General features: G+C 44.8%; 1 protein-coding gene across 2 annotated transcripts in view; it reads left to right on the forward strand.

The window, feature by feature from the left end:
- Nucleotides 1-638: 638 nt before the first annotated feature.
- Nucleotides 639-23,495, forward strand: part of ADCY9 (adenylate cyclase 9) — an 82,913-nt gene continuing 60,056 nt past the window's right edge. For both annotated transcript variants that reach the window (XM_064390900.1, XM_064390901.1), the window contains exon 1: nt 639-2,433. In XM_064390900.1, coding sequence (XP_064246970.1) covers nt 735-2,433 — 1,699 coding nt within the window. In that variant the 5' untranslated portion in view covers nt 639-734. The remainder of the gene's footprint in view (nt 2,434-23,495) is intronic.

Genomic DNA, 23,495 nt, shown 5'->3' on the forward strand with positions numbered 1-23,495 from the left:
GCCGACATCACGCCCGTCCCTCTCTGAGGGGACGGTCCCCGCTGCTGCCCGCGACCCTCGCACTGAGGCGGGAAGTGTGTGTTTGTGTGTAGGGGGGGGCGCGCTCCCGCCGCGCCGCCGCGCCCAATTGGCCAGCGGGGGCGCGCTCCCGCAGCCCCCGAACCCCCCCCCCGCGCCGTGAGGAAGATGGTGGCGGCCGCTTGAGCGCGTCCCCGCGCTCCCCTTCCTCCCCTCAGACGGGCGGGCGGGCGGAGCAGAGCAGAGCGGCTGCTGCTGCCGCTGCTGCCGCTGCCGCCGCTGCCGTCCCGGCTGGGCGGGCGGCTGGCTGAGGGCGGGAGGCGGCCCCTCGTCGGCGGCCGTGCGGGGAGGAAGCGGCGGGCAGCTGCAGCCGACATGGAGGAGCGGTCCCCTCCCGGCGGGGGCCCGGCATCCCCCCCGCGGGGCTGAGCCAGCGGCCCGCCCGCCCCGCGCCTCGGGAGGGCTGCGGGGGAGCGGGGCCAGCGGCGGGCGGCGGCAGCCCCGGCCCGGCTCGGCCCAGGCGAGGGGACTATGCGGGGCTGCCCCGGCGCGCACTGTGCGGAGCCCGGCGAGCGGCCGATCGCCGCGGCGCTGCCCGGCCGCCCCTACGCGGCGGGGACCGGAGGAGACTAGAGGCGACTTTGCGAGGAGCCCGGTGGCTTCGGCAGCCCCAGAGACCCAAGTCCGGCGCGGGCTCTTGAGGAGGAATTGACAACATGGCTTCCCCACCGCACCAGCAGCTGCTGCATCACCACAGCACCGAGGTGAGCTGCGACTCCAGCGGGGACAGCAACAGCGTGACGGTGAAAATCAACCCTAAGCAGCACCAGGGCTGCACCTCTTCCAAGCACTGCAAGTACAGCATCTCCTCCAGCTGCAGCTCGGGGGAGTCGGGGGGCACCCGCCGAGCCGGCGGAGCGGGCGGCAGTGGCTCCGGCCTCCGGCGGCCGAAGAAGCTGCCGCAGCTCTTCGAGAGGGCCTCTTCCAAGTGGTGGAACCCCAAGTTCGACTCCAACAACCTGGAGGAGGCTTGCATGGAGAGATGCTTCCCGCAGACCCAGCGCAGGTTTCGCTATGCCCTCTTCTACATCGGCGTGGCCTGTCTGCTCTGGGGCATCTACTTCGGCATACACATGAGAGAGAAACAGATTGTTTTCATGGTGCCGGCTCTGTGCTTCCTCCTGGTATGTGTAGCTTTTTTTGTGTTCACTTTCACTAAGACTTATGCCCGCCATTACGTATGGACTTCGCTGATCCTCACCCTCCTGGTGTTCGCTCTGACCCTCGCTCCGCAGTTCCAGGCTCTGAAGCCTGTCTCAGGAAGTGGTGACATGTCCAACCGGACTCTCCCGGCAGATCCCACAGACACTTGTCTGTCACAAGTGGGCAGTTTTTCTATGTGTATTGAAGTGCTCTTGTTGCTTTACACAGTGATGCACTTACCCCTGTATTTAAGCTTGTTTCTGGGACTGTCGTACTCGGTCCTCTTCGAGACCTTTGGTTATCACTTCCGTGATGAGAACTGTTTCACACCTCTGGGAGCTGGTGCGGTTTACTGGGAGCTGTTGAGTAAAGCCTTCCTGCACATCTGCATCCATGCCATCGGTATTCATTTATTTATCATGTCCGAAGTCAGATCAAGAAGCACATTCCTGAAAGTGGGGCAATCCATCATGCATGGAAAAGACTTGGAAGTGGAAAAAGCCCTGAAAGAGAGGATGATTCATTCTGTTATGCCAAGAATAATAGCCGATGACTTAATGAAGCAGGGGGATGATGAAAGTGAAAACTCCATCAAACGTCATTCCACCTCAAGCCCCAAAAACAGGAAGAAGAAGCCCTCCATACAGAAAACCCCCATAATATTCCGTCCTTTTAAAATGCAGCAGATAGAGCAAGTGAGCATTTTGTTTGCAGATATTGTTGGCTTCACGAAAATGAGCGCCAACAAATCAGCCCACGCCCTGGTGGGACTCCTGAATGACCTCTTTGGACGCTTTGACCGTCTGTGTGAGGACACTAAATGTGAGAAGATCAGCACTTTGGGAGACTGTTACTACTGCGTGGCCGGCTGCCCCGAGCCCCGGGCAGATCATGCCTACTGCTGCATCGAGATGGGCTTGGGCATGATCAAAGCCATCGAGCAGTTCTGCCAGGAGAAGAAAGAAATGGTGAACATGAGAGTCGGTGTGCACACCGGGACAGTCCTGTGTGGCATTTTGGGCATGAGGAGGTTCAAGTTCGATGTGTGGTCCAACGATGTCAATTTGGCCAACCTGATGGAGCAGCTTGGGGTGGCTGGGAAGGTCCATATTTCAGAGGCTACTGCCAAATACTTGGATGATCGCTATGAAATGGAGGATGGAAAGGTGGTTGAGCGTGTCGGTCAGAGCGTGGTAGCTGACCAGTTAAAAGGTACGTGCTTTTATTTTCTGCTTATTTTTCTTTTGTGAGGGAACAGAGTTGCCCCAGTGCCTGCTCTGTGCTTGCTGACCGTGTTTTACATTTAACTCAGTGTGCTGATGATCACAAACACCGGGGGAATTGCAGGATAAAAGATGCCACAGAGATAAGCCCGAATGATCATCTGTGGTACTCAACATAGGCTTTGAAACTCAGCGCTCCTTCTGAGCCTGTTGCCTTGTACGGAGGAGAAGGTTCATGTGTTTGCTGTCTGCAAGAGGTTTTTGTTTTACTGTTGTGTGTCATCCTTTAATTCAGTAAGTAAACTTGTTAATTGACTTCATGTGCCATACAGAGAGCATATGTGTTTTGCAAAATTATGTATATCTGTGAAAAGGTTTTTTTGGCATCAGGAGAGTTGGGACTGAGAAGGCATTTGGGAAAAATGACAGCTGGATTCACAGAAAGAAATGAGCACTGTAGATTTGGCAGTTTGATATGGCAAGTTGTTGCAGTTTGGAGTTAGGCTGGAAAAAGTTACTCAGGTGGCTCAGTGAGCTGGCAGATGCTTTCATTTCTGCAGCTCAAGGGATCTGGGGATGAAATGGCAAATTTGCCTTTTGGAGAAGAAAATGAAGGATCCTTCAGTTCCCCTTGGTAAAGAGTCTGATTTTCATTTTTCTACAATGTTCATTTTGAAGTGAAACTCCTGGCTGCTTTCTAGCAGCACTTAGAGGCGTGTGCAGGGGGATTGTACGAGCTGAGGATTTAATTGTCTCTTTGTCAAAGCTGTGTCTCTTCAGTGCCGTGCCTTTGTCTCACAGAGAGATTGTTGTCTGCAGTGCTCGTAGTCCAAGGTGGGGAGCAGATGGATCTAAATGGGAGGGGAATATGTAACAAACCCTGTTATGGTCTGTGAGTTTATTCGTTCTGCTTATAAAAGTACCCATTTTGATGAAGTAAGCTGGAAAACTGAGTGGAAGAACCCGAAGGAGTCATAAATTGGCATTGTGATGGAGAAAGGAGATATTTGTGGCAACAAACACGAAAGGAGGCCGGGATGGTGGTGGAAAGGTCAGTGAGTAAGGACATGGGGAGAGCACTGCAGAGCAGTGGTGGCAGTGGCAGCTGCTTGCCCCTGGCAGGTGCTTGTTTTGATGTGACACAAAAACTTATTTTTGGTGAGCGAGCTGTCCGCATGCATACGGCAGCAGGGCTGCAGCAGGAGCCTTCCAGCAGGCAACGACATCCCCAGTGACATTGGTGCCTGGGAGCCACGGGCTGAAGCAGATGTGTGTCCCTGGGCTTTGGCTCTCTGGTTAGCTTCTAAAAATACAAATTCAGTTAATTTCTTTGGAAAGTGTTGACACTGATGTATTTCAGTGGGAGTGTGCTTTCAAGAAAACAGCATCAGACATAACCTCGTTGTTACTCCAAGATGAATTTTGCTGTTCTAATGGAAATAAATGGAACAGGTTGTAGGGAAACATCCCTGTGATACTTCTCCCTTCCATGTACCTTTACAGCCAAATGCAGTGTGAAGGCTGTGTTGTAGCAACAAATAAAATTCCGTATTTTTGCTGCATTTGTAACTGTTCTCAGTATTAATCCCAAACTGACATGAACTTAGCTGTGGAGACTGATGGTACTGCTCCTAAATATTCTTTATTTGTTTATATTTTCTAGGAGATCACAAGACCACTATGTAGAGCAATTATACCACATGCCAGCAGTGGGTTTTTCATGGTCTTTCTCAGACTTCTGTTCTGTCCTTGGTTGCCATTTATCATGAGAGGGCACAGGCTGCTCTGCCTCCTTAGTACAGAGGTTTGGATTTTGTAGCTCTGGATGCCTTTCACAGCTCCTGCTTCAGCCAGGGTACTAGAGATGGACAAACTGCCATGCAGTCTAGATAAGATGAAATTTGCTTTGTGAACTGACATTTAATGGTCTCTTCTTACCCTGAAATGCAGCTATGAAAGCAGCTGGAGCATGTGGTAAGAATTACTTTAACAAGGAATATGGGTTGGGCTTTGCTTTTTCCCCCATTTCCCTTCTGTATTTTTTGGTGGAACTGTAATCAGCTGCCATTTCTTACCAGTGTCTTACGCAGTTACAGAAATCAGAGGCTGTGTATTTGTAAGCCAAGCAGACCTTTGCCATGACTGCCCTTAGCCACAGGTTTGTAGCACGCTTATTCTGTTCCCTTCCATGCCCAGACCCTCAGGGGATGTGGTAGTTAGTGGGTGCCTCAGAGCTGCCCATTTTTCCTGTTTCCTCAGAACTTTGTTCTGCAGCCAGATTACTCAGCTCATAGGTAAATGCCATCAGGGGAAAAAATACATCAAAGGCAATGATAAAAGCCATCAAACAGCAGTGCCACGGGCTGGTGTGTAGGATCTGCTGCAGGGGAGGGTTTTGTTAGGGAGCAGCTCTGAGTTTTAATAAGGGAAACTGAGATTTCACCTCCTAATTAATTGATCTCTGCCAAGCACCTGCTCTGTTCTGTGAATAGAGGTGCTGTTTGGAGCTTTGCTTTGCTGTTTTCCCTGAGAATCTGTTGATAGTAGTGATAGAGAAGAGGAAGTTTGTAGTGGTTGTTTAATTATCTCATACCCCGTACTCTCTTCAAGTGTAAAAGTGCTGTACAGATAGCAGACATAAGCTTTGTTTCTCTACCAGTACTTCAATTCTCAGCTTCCTTTCAACCTTTGATATCTTAATTATATCCTATTTTTTACGCTGTATGTCTAGTGTATTATCTCTTAATTGTCTGAGCTGCAGCAGTCATAGCTATCTTTGAGGCTGAGTCAACAGGAGCAAGTAAACTCTTCAAAGAGCAAAAGCAGGAGGTGCTGAGCACACAATGTCCACGTTCTGCACACTTCAGGTCTTCCACCTAACAGTGCTCCTGGAGCAGGTCTTGGAACAAAAGCACCCCTGTGGCTGGAGCAGGTCAGGCGTGTTCCTGGAGCCAGTCCTGGGCTTGGTTCACCCCGAAGGAATCCAGGGACAGCTCTCCAGCGTGCACCAGAGCAGGGGGTGGAGGAGTCCCTTGGGCAAAGTGCTTCATAACCCTGCTCCCCATTCCGTTTGAAATACTCAGGTTTATGTGCCCCAAGTTGTCCTAGTGCTGCTCTTCCTGGTTTTGGAGATGAGGCAAAACTAAATTTCTTTCTATTTTATGGTTTCCTGGAATCTTAGGATGGGAGTATCTTTTCTTCCTCCTTTAAAGCAGTGGGGCCTTGGTGTGTTCCCTCCAGTTTCTGACTTTGGAATTAAATAGATGGTGTCTAGAAGAAACCAGCAAGGAGAGCTTACCAGCGCTTGCAAAAAAAAAATTGCCTATTTCTGACTGCTCTATGTTTTAAGATTCCCTAGACCCCTGTTTCCACAGTGCCTGATCCCCTTGGATGTGAAGGGATTGCAGGAGAGCAGTTTTGCAGTGAATTTTTGAGATCCACAGACAAACTCCAGCCATCAGTTCAATTATATCCTCCATAATAATTTTCCTGTAGGATTTGAGACAATTCACCTTTTCTGCTTTCTTGCAGAGCTTCCTAGCAAATAAATTTATTGAAGGTTATGAGATACTGAGAGTCACATAACACAGGTTAATGTGTCCCTTTCAAGCTCCAGAGGCAGAGATCTCTTGGGATATAAAAAGTTCTGCTTATGGAAATATTTTTGTTTTGCTCTGTTCTTCTTGGTTGTTTGCATTTCTCTTTCTTGTTGCTTGGGAGGTCACAATATTGCTATTTACCAGCCAGCAACTCTTCCAGAAATACCAGGGTCACCGGCATCTTGTTTTTTGAGTGCTCAAAATAAGCATGTTGGGGCAAGAATGCTTTCTCTGTGTTTATAGGGCATAGCACAGCAGAACCAAGATTTCATTTGGGGCCTCTGTGTGTGCACTGATACCCAAAATAATTCCCAAACTTTCTGCAGCCAGACATCTCCTTGTTAAGTTTGCCTCAAGGAGTGGCTTTATTGCTGTACTCCTCTTAGAAGCTCTTGATAATACAGCCATGCTTTTCTCTCTGATTTTGTCCCTTATTTCATCATGGAGAAAATGCTGAGGGATTCTTGTGCTCTCTGTCAGCTGGCTGGTGGCACAGGGAAGGTTGGCTTTCACAGCACTTACTGCAGGAGCACCCCCCAGTTCCCCTGTGGCCAGCAGTGGCTGTTCCTGATAAAGCTTTTCAAAGATCTCCAGCTGTGTACTGCTTTCACTGTTCTCTGTGTCTCTTTTAATATTTACTAATAATTTTAAATGTTTCTTTAGTCATAAGTAAATTGGTTATAAAAAGCACCATTTTGCTCAATGGTGAAGCTGTTTAGTCTGTGAATAGCCTGGCTCTTTTCAGGGTGGAACCTGTGAGCCAGGGGATGCTTCTCCCGTGGCACATGGGCTGCAGCTCTGCTTGGTGACTTGATACTCCACTGCTGCTTCACTTTTGGGTTGCAGGGAACATGGCACGGGTGTTCCTGAAAGACAAAAACCTTGGGTCAGGTTATGAAGAGATAAATCATTGAATGTTTCTTCTCTTCCTCCGCTCTGTAGCTGGTCAGGGGAGAGCACTGGAGTCTGCCCTGCCTGCCCTGCCTGCCTGGCCTTTAGCAGCACTGTGCACAGAGGACCTGGAGCTGTGCTTCTGAAAGTTCAGAGGTACATGAAAGATCAGATGAAAGTTTTCCTTGGCTTTTTGAGCCCAGCCTGCTGGGCACAGTGTAAATCTAGAAGGCTTGTGCTTGTGCCAGCAGGATGGCTCTGCAGAGAGCTCTGCAGATTCAGCTTTGCTCTGGGGCTAAGGGCAGCTTTGGTCTTGAACAAGTGAGGGTTTTGGACTCAATGAGGGGGGTTAAGCTGCTTGTCTCATGTCCTGGCCAGCTACCGTGCAGGTATTTCTGTTCAACTTCTGGTTTCATCGTGTTCCATAAAAATTAGTCTTTAGATACAGGTTTTTTATATTTATTGAACTAGCTTGTGACACACTGTTTATTGATTTCATGTGTTCTGATACTGATCTGATGATCTGGCAAAAACAGAGCGAACAAATGTCTATTTTTTAAAAAAGTGATAATTAAGTAAGCATGTGTATGTATTTCCACTTTCCCACAAACAGAATTTTGAGTGCTGATCATGATAGGAAATTGTGGTGACCAGTCAATTTATCAGTTTTCCATAATCAGACCTATTAACTGTTGTTGAGGTAGTGGTTCATGATTTCATGTGTGACAGCGAAAATAAAATACCATACACAGGTTGACTTCACTCATGTATTTCAAAAATGGAAAGTGTTCAGTGACAGATAAAGAATAATAATTAGAGGTAATTTGCACAAAGGCATATTGTCAGGGAGAAGCAAATTCTACATTGATTTAACATTTTGACATGATCTGTAATTTTACCATGTAATAGCATAAAGAAAAGGAGGTAAATAGTGACTGTAGTTGCTCAACCTGGTTCTTGTCAAGTCTTCACTCCGTGAAGGTGTCTTTCACAGCTATAAACAAAAGAAAAAACTCAGTAGGAAAACCTAGTGATTATTGAGCTTTCCACATATGACTTGATGAAATGACATATTTTTTTCTCTAAGTAACCCTGAGTTTGTGTGCAGGTACTGCTCAGATTGCTGCCAGACCTGGACAGGAAGGTCACAATTTCTCCAGGTTTTGAGGAAGATCTTTTTGAGCTGCTCATAGTTTTATTTGTGCAAAACTAAGTAGAAAAATCTCTTCCTTAAAAATACTTACACTTCACTACTTTTATCATTTAAGGGAAACTTGGATGGTGACATTTGAGGTTTTGAGTTTTGATAACTGGTTTACAGGCTGATTTGCTGGACACAGTGAAAAATAATTTATAAGCATAATTAGAACTCATGTAAGGTTCTTCACTTTGACGGGGATGGAGCCTGACCATACACTTTGTTTAACAACGTGGGCTCTGGTTTCAATTTCTCATGTCCTGACACTAATTAATAAATAAGTCAGCGCAGTACTGAGGGTTTGGTTGTCAGGTGTTGCAGCTCTGCCTGTTTAAGCCCTTTAGCCCTGAACACTGTGGGGTGAAGGAACAGTTTAAACAGACCTTAAAGCATTTACATCCTGCAGGATCTCACGTGAGCATGGCCACAGTGGAGCATCATTCCAGAACATGGCAAAGGTGAGGGCTGAAATCTCAGGTCCTGGGATACTGGAGGGACACCGTGGCTTCTGCTGCATCCTTGACATCTGCAGAGTCTTTGTGCTGGATTTCTGCCTTTGGCTACCCCAAATCTGTCTCCCAGGACAATGATGTACTGAGGTAGCCTACCAATTGCAAATCTGAAATTCCTTCTCCTGTTTACATCAGAAAATCTTTAGAGGTAGGGAAGTGTTGAAATGCGAGAGATCGCCTTCTTTAAATAAAAGTCTTGACATGGTGCTTTTTGGGGAAAAAGATTGATGGAAAAGACAAAACAAAGTCAAAGACATATAATTTATATTCATCATCTGTCGTGAGGAGGATGCATTATTTGAATGGGCTGTTTAAAACTCTTTTTGCAGTTATTTCACAATATGTACTTCACTTCTGCAGGTAGGCAAAGATGATAAGAATTTACATTCACCACTTTGAAAGTACAATTTCACTGGATTTCAATTTGCTGTAGATGGTCCTGGAATATTATTAAAATGAGGAAATTAGAATTATTTCTTACCATCTACAGTTTGTGTGTAAGCTCTCTCTCTTGATCCTGAATCACAAGCTCACTCCATCCATCCTGGCTCTGTAAGGAGAGACAGCCATTCCTCTTTCCGTTACAGCTGACACTTGAAAATTCTTGGCTATTTTTAGATGATTCTCAATCTCATTTCTGTCCTTTGAAAAGAAAGGAAGAAAAAAAAATTCCTAGCCTTTAAATTTTTAACTTCCAGTGGGAGTTGCTTTTGCAGAGAAGCCAGCTAGTCAATATAGTCTCATTAACACATTTTAACAGGTTCTGTTATATAAGTTTGCATTATTGTGATGGCTCTTTCATAGGTTTGGAGGAAATTGTTGGAACTCAATTTAAAGAGGTGCCATGCAGGGTTTGAAAGTGTAGCTGCCTGCTTCCAAGTAATAATTTGTGAAAATATAAAGTGGTAGTTGGAAAAGAAGCCTAAATTGGGGATGTACCATGGAATTACAGCTCGTTCTTTTCTCAGAGGTCGTGTTTGGGCACGGCTTCTTAGGCAGCAGCACAGATTTGGCTGGTGAGATGGTTCTGGGAAGGCATTTGTCAGTATTGGACTACCCCAGAAATCTTTACTGCCCTTTCAAGCCAAATTGTTTTCTCCAAATTAATACTCTTTCATTTGCCCCCCCCCCCCCCCCCAAATGTTTTAACCTTGAGAAATAAGGCTACTTTGAGGGATTGGTATTTTTTCATGGTTCTGAAATTTCTTTGTGGAGGAACAACATGTTCTAGATATATTTCTTCAGCTAGCATCCCTCAGGATCAAAATCTCCCTCTCAACTGCCTGTAAATTTTTTGAGTTTGTATTTGCTACAGTAACTTACTGTGGGAATTCTTGGCAAACCATCTAAATAATGATTATAGTGCAAGTCTTTATTTCACTGATAGCACTTAGTGTTCCTCTTGTTGCACGTCCAAAACTGTTGTCTTCAACTTGACTTGATAAATTTAGAAATCACGTTGCTGTCGTAAAATAGCATTACTTATAAAATCTCCAAAATTGGCACAGTCCAGAAGAACTGGCTGCATAAAGTCCACTAGTTTGGTGATGGGATCTTTCCTTCTGCCTGCCTGCTTAACGTGTATGGGAACATGCAAACAAAGGAAAAGTAACGTCTTGATCATCTGCTCATGAAAGAGCAGTTTGCTTCCTTTTGGTGGTTTTTTTTTTTCCTTCAGTTGAAGTTAATTCAAATCTGCTTGTGTGGATGTCATCACAGGCTGGAATTCCCAGAGCACTGCTGGGTACATGATTCCATAAAGCAGAGTCCTGCCACTGCAATGGGGACAAAGGGGCTGTGCAGAAAAGAGCCCAAAAGCATCCAAATCCAGCTGTCTCTGCTTGTGAAGACTTAATTTCCTTCCAGTGTTACTGATTTTTAGGCCTTGATGGGAAGGCCTTCAAAATAGAGTGGGAAAAGTGGACAGCAAAACTAACTGATAAACAATACCATTGATATTAACAATTATTTGTATGTTTGAAGGGACAAAATGGTTGTAGTTTGACTGCATTTAACTGCCCAATAAGCTAAAAAAACCACTAAAAACCCTTAACAAGACCGACCTCATAAAAAAGGTAAAGTCTGTAATTGAAATAAAACATGCTATGAAACATTGACACAGACCACAGGAAATGTATGAAAACTTCTTCTGATATTGGATGCTTAATTCTTTAAGTTCATTAGATAAATGAGGATGTTTGAGTCAGAAGTGGGATCTTTTCCATTTTTAAATGTGCAGCATTGCTGTTTGACTCAGATGCACATGCCTGAGAGATGGAGTAGAAGTTAATTTTTGGTTGTGCTGTTTTCAGGAGACCTCCCTGGGAAGCTTTCTTGTAGGTGTTTCCAGCAGTTCTTGGAATCAAATTCTTGCCTTCCTTAACTGGTGTTCAGTGGACATTTGAAGTGTGTCCTGTAGGTACTGAGTGTCTCTAACCTCTGACCGACTTGGACGAGCGACCAGCAGATAAATCTTCTGCGATTGCTCAGGGCCTGACGGAGCGGTGCTACAGGCAGGATGTAATGAGGAAATGTTCCTGTAGAAGGGCATTATTTGCAAAGAGACCAGGTACAACATCAGCTTCAAATTTCCTTTGTTTAGACAGCGTGATGCTTGGGAAGAGCTGTTTCCAGCAGGTCTGAGCTCGGCCTGTGCTTGGAGAAGAAGTGAGCACAGGCTTCCAGGGCAGGGATGGAGACCCTGTGGTGTCACACACAGTCACTGTGCACCAGCAGATAACCAGGCTTTCATCCAAGGCTTTTCCAGCTTTTCCTATCTATTTCCAGATTTTAAAACTTGGCTTTTATTTGGAGTGGGTCTAGAGGAGGCCACTGAGATGATTAGAGAGATGGAGCACCTCTCTTATGAGGAAATGCTGAGGGAGTGGGGAATGTTCAGCCTGAGAAGAGAAGGCTTTGGGGTGACCTAGTTGTGGCTTTACAGATCCTAAAGGGAGCTGACAAGAAACATGAAGAGAGATTATCTGCAAGGGTCTGGAGGGACATGACAATGGGCAATGGCTACCTATTGCTGGAGGACAGGGTTAGTTGGGATATTGGGATGGAATTGTTCCTGTGAGGGTGGGCAGGCCCTGGCACAGGGTGCCCAGAGCAGCTGTGGCTGCCCCTGGATCCCTGGCAGTGCCCAAGGCCAGGCTGGGCAGGGCTTGGAGCAGCCTGGGACAGTGGAAGGTGTCCCTGCCATGGCAGGAGTGGTACTGGATGAGCTATATGGTCCTTTCCAACCCAAACCATTCTGGGATTCTGGGAAATTGTTTGCATCTCTCTGACTCCCTGTTTGGGACTGACCTTGCTAGTAAGATCCATGTTATGAAAGAGATTCTCTCTCATGCACATATGAGTTACTAATGAGACAATATGAGTAGTGTTTAATGTTTTACTTGCTGCTTGGCAATGTGGCATCATCTAGAAGCAGAGTGTTCTTCAAAGTACCACGTGAGGATGAGAAAATTTGTTATAAGTTGTTTCATAATTCCAATAAACTGTTTAAGAGCAACATACACACCCCGTGCCTCACCCGAGGTTCTGGAATCCTTGATGATCAGCAACTGCATTTTTCTGCTGAGAATGTTAAAGTAACATATACATCTTTGGTTATGAAACATTGCTGCTGCTGGAAATTTCTGTGGATACAGAGATAAACAAAAGGTCTGTTAGTCTTCACTGAAGTAATGGTTTCTTACCTGTGTCAGATGCTTTAATTTGATATCTGATGATAATTTTCCACAAATAAGCCCAAAAATCTTACATAAAGCTGTTGAGTTCACAGAATTGTGGAATGGTTTGGATTGGAAAGGACCTTGAAGATCACCTAGTTCTGCCTCCCTACCTTGGGCAGGGACACCTTCCCCTGTCCCAGGTTGCTCCAAGCCCTGTCCAGCCTGGCCTTGGGCGCTGCCAGGGATCCAGGGGCAGCCACAGCTGCTCTGGGCACCCTGTGCCAGGGCCTGCCCACCCTCCCAGGGAACAATTCCTGCCCAATATCCCATCCAGCCCTGCCCTCTGGCAGTGGGAGCCATTCCCCCTTCTGTCACTCCATGCTCTCTCTTTCCCCATGCATATGTGCAGATACAGCATTTCAGTAACTATGTGCACCCTTAGCATGGTTTTTACATGAAAATGATCCGAGTTGTTGCTGCAGTCTGTTATTTCTCCAGAATCAGATGCTTGAATTGTGTTTAGTCAGCTTGGAAAATGTGTTTAATTCTTGTAGCATGAATGGCTGTGTGTTCATGACCTGGGTGACACTTCTTACTAGAAGTTTTCCTTGGCTCTGTTTAACAGGGACATCACAGAAGTTACCTGTTGGCAGCTGAAGGTGGGAGCTTCAGCACATCAAGAATGCCATTTGTTAAGTGTGAAGGCAGAGGATCCTGACAGGAAGGTGTTGCTTTCCGAGCCCTGATGAAGCACTGGGATGATCCTTGTGCTTTGTTGCTTATCCCTGCGTGGAGATCGAGCCAGTTTGGCCATGGCTGTTTGCTGATCAGGAGTCAGGAATGATTTTGTGTCCATAATCGGGTACTGAAAGTGAATCAGACCATAAGGGAGGCATTTTTATCAGGCACAGTGTTTTCTGTGTGCTCTGAAAAACGCGTGCGTGATGTGGCTATATTTAAAATGGAGTACATCTGTTATGCATTTCATTCTTTCCAAGATTTCAGGAGGTGACAAAGTTGGAATTTGTCTTAAAATTCAGATTAAAATTTTGTTTTTCCAAGTTAGGAGATTTGCCTGCTTGGCTTCCATCCTCACCAGTGCTTCTTTGAAGCAGTGTATTTGCAGAGCACTTAAATAAATGGTATTAGTTATATATTTTGGGATTTAAGTCGTGATGGGAGTTGTATGATCCTAATATCAGCCATAGCCAAGCTTGCAGCCAAGAGGGTCATAAATTACAGTGAGTTGTGCTGCTGCTGTAATGGAGTGGGATTGTGCTGACGAGGCCTTATTTGTCTGCCTCATTTGGAGCAAAGGATTTGTTAATTCCTGTGCTGCTTATTAGTGCAGGAGTTGGACCATGCCCCACCAGTGTCTGGGGCAGCTTTTGAAACACCAAATCCTCCAAATTCAAATGGCACTTGTTGAAGTTTACAGTTTGGATTGTGACACTTCAAAGAGGAGCTGGTTGGTTTTAAATTATTGAATTAAATTGGTTTAAAACAGCAGAATTACTGATTTGTAGAAATAATGTGATTGTTTGTGTTAAATGTCATCTTTGGGATGTTATGAGGGAAATACATAACACAATTCAGGAGCTGCATCTAATATACATTGAGCATGCCTATAGCTTGTCTAAATAAAACAGCTTTAAATGTAGCCTATGACTCACTGATATAATGTTGCTCCAGAAGTCTTTGCTGCTGTATTTAGGTGATTCAGTATAAAATCAGAGAATCACAGCATGGCTTGGGTTGGAAGGGACCTTAAAGCTCATCCAGCTCCACCCCCTGCTGTGGCAGGGACCTCTTCCACTGTTCCAGGCTGCTCCAAACCCATCCAACCTGGTCTTGCACACTGCCAGGGATGGGGCATCCACAGCTTCTCTGGGCAGCAAACACAAGGAGTTACAGTATAAACACAGATTTTGGGGATGGCCTGCAGTATTTATGTGAGTTTTATTGCCCTTCCAGTGCATATATAAAATTACAGCCCTGCTGTAATGACTGTTGGAGGACAGTCTTATGGAGAGTGGGGCAGTGAAGTGTAGCTGGTGTTAGATATCACTGGAAGAGTTCTTCATCCTTGGAACTTTATTTGTAGATGAGGCACCTGTCAGGCAAGGAACAGCACTGACCTAATGCAGCCTGTGCTGCTGCCTGGGCTCCTCAGGAGCCAGTGGGGCTGAGCCCCAGTGAGGTTGGTGTTCACACAGTGACAGCAGGACCCCAGTGACCCACTCCACGTGTGCTGTGCTGCTCCCCAGTGAGGTTGGTGTTCACACAGTGACAGCAGGACCCCAGTGACCCACTCCACGTGTGCTGAGCTGCTCCCCAGTGAGGTTGGTGTTCACACAGTGACAGCAGCAGGACCCCAGTGACCCACTCCACGTGTGCTGTGCTGCTCCCCAGTGAGGTTGGTGTTCACACAGTGACAGCAGGACCCCAGTGACCCACTCCACGTGTGCTGAGCTGCTCCCCAGTGAGGTTGGTGTTCACACAGTGACAGCAGGACCCCAGTGACCCACTCCACGTGTGCTGAGCTGCTCCCCAGTGAGGTTGGTGTTCACACAGTGACAGCAGCAGGACCCCAGTGACCCACTCCACGTGTGCTGTGCTGCTCCCCAGTGAGGTTGGTGTTCACACAGTGACAGCAGGACCCCAGTGACCCACTCCACGTGTGCTGTGCTGCTCCCCAGTGAGGTCAGTGTTCACACAGTGACAGCAGCAGGACCCCAGTGACCCACTCCACGTGTGCTGTCCTGCTCCACACGGCTGGGGGCTGTGCATGATCAAGGAAGGAAGGAGAGGCAGCCTGAATTCATGGCTGGGCCACAATCCAGTAAATCCAGCAAGGATCCCATCCCTGTGCTGCAGCTGCTCATGGCTCTGTTAGAACCTCACAGGATGAAGAAGTGGTTCTCATTTTCTGAGCTGTTTCTTTTCCTGATGTGACTTTGCCCCGTCTCCTAAATGGAAGGAAATCATGCTTTACTTTCAAGAAGGTTTTGATTTATATACATTTGGAAATTTCCATATTATTATACAGCTGAACCATGATAAATGGGAATGAAATTTTACTCTTTAGTATTTACTCTTTCCTTTGTCAGGGGATAAAAATCTCCCACATTGGCACAGTAAAGGCACTGGAAAGATCACCAGGTATTTGAGTAACTGGTGTGGATTAAAGGTGTGTTATTTGTGCATGGATATTGCAGTAAAGGAGGGTGGGTCAGGTGCTTGGATTGAAAACTCTCTATATAGAGTCTTTTAATTTTCCTAATGAATAAACTCCTCATCTGTGGCTGTGGAGCCCATTCCTAAAACCCCCTTGTCCACATTTGACTGTCTGAGTGTATCATTTTTGGCCATGCCTGTTCAGTAACCTGACAGAGGAGGTGGGTCCTCGATCCAGCTCCACTTCAAGCACTTGTTGGGTGTTTCAGGGGCTGTTCTGTGGTGTTCCTGCTTGCTCTTACAAACTTCTGGAAAACCCTGCTTCAGCTTCCTGTTCCATGAAGTGGAATTGTTGCAGTGTGAGGAATTTTTAATGTGACACCAGACACATCCTGAAGATGTGGTGATGAAGCTTGAGATTTCTGCTGTTCTGCTGTGGGAATCCTAAATCCAGGTTTAAATCCCAAGCAACCACCCCTGTGTTCACTTCCAAACTGTGTCTGTGGTTCATGAGAGACACGAAGTACTGCTCTGTGCCGAGGCAGGGACATGAGCTCATTTATTCATAAGAAAGAAACTGCTAATGTTTAGGTGACAGTGGTTCCCAAAATGCTATATTTGAGGTTTGTCCAGAAATCCAGGTGCTTGTTATTGGAGCACAGTTAAATAGACTGAATAGTGAGTAGCTAAAATTAGAATTACTGTTCCATAGGACACAGGGTGTCTCACTCTTTTTATTTTCTCATATCACAGTCCCACATATTTTCAGCCTACTGCATTTTTGTTCACACGTTGAAGGGGGAATAAAGGGGAGAATTGTACTTTGTGGCAGTATAAGTCCTTCATGAAATAATTGGAGGTCTTAAAAAGTCAAATCTGCTTTTGGATATTAGAATGAAAAGAGATGGGGGACTGTGGGCATTCCAGGGCTGTCATTCCAAAAATGGGATAATGGATTGCAGGTCCAGCACAGCAGCATTTGAAATGATTTTTTTTCTTGGTAATTTTTTGTTTGTCTGTTTTAATACAAAGCAGTTAATGACTGTTCTTTCTTTTGCAGTGTCACACTGGCTCTAGAAGACAGAGGGGTTTTAATGATGCTTTTTTGGGAGGAAGGAAATGATTCTTTAATGGTCTAAAGTTTTCAAATGCTGCTTTGCATCTGGGGCAATTCCTGCTGTTACCTGAACCAAAATTTAACTTTGTGGGTGTTTGAGATAGAAAGAACATACTGCAACAGCAACATTATATCCAAGATTATTTTTGTTATTTTATGCTCCCCAAAGAAAATTCCAGGTCCTTTAAAATGTGGAGGAGCCTCCACCTGTGCCAGATGTGGAAGTGGCTGATTCAGTAAATATATCCAGCTAATAATTTTGTTTTGGATACAGGGAGTACTTAGCACAACTGTTTATGTAAGTACTTCTGTTGTCAACGTGTTTCCATGTGGGGAGAAATTGGGAGTTTTTGAACTATCAGTGTACATTGTACAAAAAAGTTCACATGTTTTTAGCTGCTCTTTTATCAGCCAAGACAGCAGGGAGCAAATCTATATAAACCAGGAAAATCTGAAAGGTCATCACTAAAGTGATGTTAACAACACAGTCACTAAGTTGTTGAGTTTCTTCATGAATCTAAAATATACTATTATGAGCTTTAATTGCTTACTTTAAAAATACATTGCCCTTTTTGATTTTATTTTTTTAAAAATCTACTTAAATAAGCTATTAATTGATGAAAAAAAATGTTTTAAAAGAATCTAAGTGAAAGGAAGGTTAACAGCTGATTTTGGCCCCGTGGGGGATGATTAATTCCCTCCTGAGCACTGAGACCATGGTGCTTCTCTGTTTTGTGAGCTCTCCATGAAGGCTGGGTTTTCCTTCTGGGTAAAGCTCTTCCATGTTCATGACTGCAGATTTTAGGGGCTACACAGGAGTTGAATTTTCTCTGTGAAGCACAACCCATGATAACTCATGTGCTCTAAAGAAAGGTCGTATTTGCTGGTAGATCATTCTTCCTCCTCCCAAAAAAACCTGACAGCTGTTTTAAGAAGTTATTTTCAGGCTGGAACGTGAAGCTTGGAGGAGAACCAGGCTCCTTTATAAACAAACTTTGCAGTCCTTGTCCCCCACATAAAAAGCACTCCATATTTTTAAGTTTCACCTAGTTGTTTGTATGTTAATTCTCTCATTTATTCCCCTCTTTTTATTTACTTCAATGTTTTGTAGTATTTGTTTGCCAGTAATTCAAAAGCATAAACGAGTAGTGGTGGATTTCGTGGTGGGAGTTGTAATAGTGTTGCCAATGCAATTTGCTGATAGGAAATAGGAAAGGTGGGATTTGCAGATATTAGTGCTGTTATTGTTTCTAGCCATAGAACTGAAGAGCAAAACTGACCTCTGAGCAACATCTCACATATTTTGGTGCAAGTTTCCAAGGTCCAATAGCACTGTGGCAGCTTTTCTCAAAATATTGTGGCTTTTTTAGATAATTTTTAAGTGTTTGTTTTCATTGTTCTCTTGCAACTGAAGATAATCCCTGTAGGCATTATGTCTGCAAAATATTTTAATGGGATGGAAGCTGTTAAGGAGTAATACTTATTCCTAATTTTTCTTTTGTATTTTTAATTACCCATTAGATTGTATCTTCTGAGAAGTAAATTAGAGAGGAATTTCATGATGGTATTTGGAAAAACTGGAAGGCACTGGGGAAGTGAAAGCCAAAGGCATGGTGGTGTGAGGGAAAAGATTATAAGAAGTTGAAATCTGCAGGAAACTAATCTGAAGCACTTTTGGGGGTGTGTTTTCTGTTTAGTCCTTAAATCTCAGCAGTTGTTTGCATAGTAGAAGAAACATCAATTAAAGAGATGTGAACCAAATGGAGAGAGCCTGTAAGAGAGCAATTGGGATGGATGGATGGATGGATGGATGGATGGATGGATGGATGGATGGATGGATGGATGGATGGATGGATGTCTAGAAAAGAGCAAGGAACTGCAGTTCCTGCAGTCTGGAGGAAAAAGCTCCAGGTGGGAGAGATGGCCACGCTCTCCAGACAAGGAGGGGGTCACTTACGGAGGGGAAGGAGCTGGAGCTGGAAGCCCTGTGCTTAAACTGCTGCAGGAGCACTGCCATGTGTGGGAGCACCAACACCTCCAGCAGGGCTTCAGGAGCTCTGTGGGAACAGCTTTGGGCTGTGGCCTTGGGGCAGGTGGGACCTGGGGTGGTGAGAAGGTAACTGAGCACCTCCCAGGAGGCGCTGGAGCAGCCATGGATCATAGGGATGGATTGCTGCTGTGCCACTGGGAATAACCACACAGTGTTTCAGCAAGAGGGCACTGCAAGAATTTTAATCCTCTTTCTGAATAATTTGAATAATTTGGCATAGAGCTGTTGCCGATTTACTGAGATTGTTGTTTTGGGGGTTTTTCGTGTATTGTGAACTGTCTGGCTTGTCCAGGGCATAGAATGAAAGAGAATTGCTCCACTCAAAGTAGGTAGAGATGATCTTTGCTGTCATCAAAAGCCACATGGAGCAGCAATGCTCCATCCATCCATCCATCCATCCATCCATCATCCATCCATCCCACAGCTGGAGCTGTGCCTCTCCTCTCTCCTGGGGTGGAGGTGGCCCATCCCAGGGCTGTGTTGCCCGAGGAGCTCAGGGGTGCACAGATCCAGGTTTGCCTGCACAGTGCAAGCTGCATGTTGATGTTGTGGTACCCATTTCTGGAAGGGAAATGTGCTGTGGAACAGATGTTTGTTGCCCTACCCCTGATGAGAGTTGGCTGAGCAGAGCCAGGGGCTTCAGAGGGTTACAGTCTCTTTTTATTCTTCTTTTCTATTTTAGCATTCAGTCAGTCCCTGCTTCTCATTACCAAAGTTTTTCCTATTGGTAGAAATCCAACACCCAATGATAATAATTTTTGTCTCTATGTGCACATGTATAAGTATATAAATAAATCCATTGATTCTGTTAGTTCAGAACTGAAAAAATGCATTGCAAAGGAACATTTGGGGGTTGTTTTGCTTTTGATGTGAAAACCTTTGGATGCTGCAGCCTTTCCAAATGCCAAGGCAGAAGCTGGATGTCTCTTTCCACCCTTGGTGCTGGTGCTGAAGCAGCCCATGTCCCTGCAGGTGGGTGTGCCAGCCCGGGGACAGATCTGCCTGTTGTGTCTTCTCTTTCCATGTTTATCCTTGGCCAGCTGAGTCCAATCCCAGAGCACGGAGCCAGGCTTACAGAGCTGCTGATCCCTGCTCTGAAGGTGCTTTTGTTGTGGGTACACTCGTGTGATAAGTTTGTGTGATTACAAGTGTGTTTGTTGTTAGAATTTATTCTGCCCTGCAGTTCTTGCATTTCCAAGTCCATTTAACTGGAAACTTCACTCACACTGTCTAAACTTACAAAAGCAAACCAGATGTAGCTATCTGGAAAAGTTTTTTTGTGTGAGCTGTTCTTTCTGTATATTTTCCAAAATTATGTTGCAAATAGTCAGATGGAAATGAAAAATAGGTGATTTGGGTGAAAATATGAGCCACAGTAGGAAAAGATCCATTTCCTCCACGTGCAAACAAGAGCACTTGTGTATCATAAGACATTCTCAAATATTTTCTCTTTCTATTTTCATTTTTCCTTATCTACCTGTACAACTATACAGGCTTATCAATAAGTGGGTAAATATCAAAGAACAAGAAAAATAAACTTGATTTTTTTGATTGAGACAAAGTTGGCAAGTGATGGAAGCAGTGTGTGTGTCTGTGAGTGTTCTCCGAGGTTGCTGAGCCCTAATGCTTCATTGGTAATATTTCAGATTTAAAGCCTCTCTCAGCCATGAGGGCAGCCATCAAATCATTCATTTAATGTTGTGTTAGCAGCTCTCTCCTTGCAATTATCTACAGGGAGACTAAATAAAAATACCTTAAAAAACCCATGTGACTAAGATCAAAATACCCTCAGGGGAGGAGCACTTCAAGGGCTGTTTTTAGGTACCGAAAACTTGAGACTGTCTTCCCTCTCCCTCCTGCACAGTTTGGGGTTTTGTGGTGCCTTTTTTTGCTGGTTTTATTTGGTGGGGTGTGTTTTTGTTTTTGGTTTTTTTTTTGTTTTTTTTTTTTTGTTTTGTTTTTTTTTTTTTTTTTTTTTTTTGTTGTTGTTGTTTTAGGAATTTTTTCAAATTAATTCTGTTTCTTTTCCTTATTGAGAAGAGTGTTGCCTTGAAGTACTAATTTTTAAGGGTCTCAGCAATTTTTAAGGAATTGTATTTTTTAGATTAATTTTTATCAGGGTTTTTACGTAAGGATTTCTTTGCATCTATTTTATTAATTTTTATACCTCTTTAATTTCCCTGTTAAATTGCAAAGGGCCATGTATGTTACAAAATGCTGCCCAGTGTATGTTTGTATCCAGTTTCCTCAATAATTTGTTCTCTCTCCAAGTTTGAAACTTGAATCTTTTATTTGGTTTAGTTCAAGTCTGATGTAACAGTGCCAGATCTAATTATTTAAATTTCCCATTATAACCTTCTTAAAATTTAAACCATTTCTACAGCACTGAACTTTCACAAGCCCCAAGTTTCTCCAGGCTATGCCTTGCCTTTAATTTGCAATTTAAAATTACAGTGGGAGTTGTGTCCCTAACTCATTTTGATCTCTCCATCTACAGGTTGTGGAAACTGAGTTTTAAACTTGAACTGGGGAAGAAAAGCAAAGTGTAAATACATTTCACTCATTTGAAGCCCTTGGTATAAAGCACATTCCCAAGAAACAGTGGGGAGAACTGTGGCCTGTTTCTCCAGTCTCCCACTCCTGTGGGATCAGTGTAATTGGAATAGAACTGTGATTTACTCCAAAAATCAAAATCCCTCCTCTCACAGAGCCATGTAAACCCAGACTGATTTGGGTTGGTGGAGGGACCTTAAAACTCATCCAGTGCCACCCCTGCCATGGCAGGGACACCTCCCACTGTCCCAGGCTGCTCCAAGCCCTGCCCAGCCTGGCCTTGGGCACTGCCAGGGATCCAGGGGCAGCCACAGCTGCTCTGGGCACCCTGTGGTGCTTTTGACAGAAAGGAGACGAGTTTTTAATTTCTCCATTCAGTTTCCAAGCTCAGTTTTTTCAGAATCGCTGGAGTTGCACGTTGTTTGCTGGAGGAGCAGAGAAGCCAACCAGGCTGGGGCTCAGGCAGTGGCCAGGATGCGTTTCCCTGCAGGATTTTCCATCACAGGAGGTTTTGTGTTTCCTGACAACCTTTGCAGTTTTCCCATGCCTGTAAAGCTTGTGCAAATAACTGACCAGCAAAGCTCCATCCCTACAACCCAGCCTCCAGGCTTGGCATTAATGCCCCTCTGCTGTATCCCTCCATTCCTGCTGCTCACTTGCACTCTGGTTTTCCCCCTTTCTCTGCTGATTCTCCCCCTCTCTTCTCTTTTATTCAAGTACCATGGGAAAGTGCATTCAGTTTAAGAGGCTGATTCTCCTCTGCTTCTGCAGTGGTTGTGAACGCTGCTTGAGTTTGCCTTCATCGAAATGTCAGTTTTGCTTTGTTTTAGAAAGGATCAGAAATTAGATAAGGTTTTTAAGTAGAGGAGGTAATTATGCTTTGCTGTTTGTAATGTGATGCAGACACTGTTCAGCCCTGATTTCTTGGCCTTCCACTTTCCATGTAGATTAGAAGTGTTGAATTTCCAACTATCCTTTGGAAAATTTGTTTTATCTTCCTTATAGAAATGTTTTTCTTCCATGCCTCCAGCATCTTACTTTTCCCCATTGCCCTTTTCTTCCTTCCAGGTTTCCACACTGAAATTAAAGCCACAAAAAGGGCTGGTTCAGTGTTTGATACAAGTGAGGAGTGAAGAGCTGAAGCAAAGGAAGTAAATAAAGAAATGGTGTAAGTAGGCAGGGAGGCTGGTTGGGATCCTGCTCAGCAGATCTGCTCCTGGACAGGTGTTCCTTGTCTGTCTGCAGCTCATCTGCTAAGGGGCTTTCTCACTTCCTCTGCTCTCTTGTTTTCTTCCTTACAGTTGTTCCAGCTTAAGTGCCCATCAGTTCAGAATTCCCAAGGAAAAGGCCAAAAGCTTGATTGGAAATGGTCACAGTCATCCTTTAATTTTCTACGGGCCACAACATGGGACATTGTGCAATCTCGGTATTGGTGAATTGGCAGAGAATTTCCAGGCCACTTGTTCTTCAAAATCCATTCTAGCTGGTTTTAATGGCACAAAAAATTAAATATACAAATGGAAAAGTGGCAGAGCAGCTGAGCCTGTCTTGGTTCCTTTGCAGGAGAGGAGCCCAAATGCAGTGGGCTAGGAAGTGCCCATAAACGGTTTTCAGTCCGAGTCGTTTGTTTAAACTCTGGCTTTATGGGACCTAAAATAGAGCAGAAGGGAAAGTAAATAATACAATATCCTATCTGGAGTGTTTCTTCTGCACTTGAAAATAAGTGAGTGCTAGAAGGGAACCATCAGGGTGACGCTGGGAAGACCAGCTGGACCAGGGATGGCAGTGCTGTCAGATGGAGCTTGGGGTGCTTGCCCACTGCTTTCCCACCCCAGACCACAGCCACCAACTCTGGGCCATAAAAGGAAACAACTTTTCTTGTCAAAATACAGCTGCCCAGCCCATTTGCTTTCTGGGAAAAATGTCCAGTAACTGCTGGTACAGCTGTGTGATGTGCAGCTCTACGTAGAAACATTTACTTACTCTGAACTTACTTGTTGGCTTTTCAGAGCTCATGTAGCCGGGGAATAACATAATGCTGCCAGCTGATGAATGGTCTCCATGTAGCAATGGAAAGCCTGGATAGAGTTTAAAGTTCAAAACAGTTTGCTTTTCAAAAAAAGTTTGGTTTTTTAAATCAGAACAAATAATGTGAAGTACCTCATTACTTGTAGAGATCGTGCATCTCTGCATGAAATTAATTTTTGCATAAAATGTAGCAAATCTATTTTGCATCATCATTTAATTTCTTACTTCATAATACTTTTCCTCATT

Source organism: Passer domesticus, chromosome 15, assembly GCF_036417665.1.
Source record: "Passer domesticus isolate bPasDom1 chromosome 15, bPasDom1.hap1, whole genome shotgun sequence".
NCBI lineage: Eukaryota > Metazoa > Chordata > Aves > Passeriformes > Passeridae > Passer > Passer domesticus.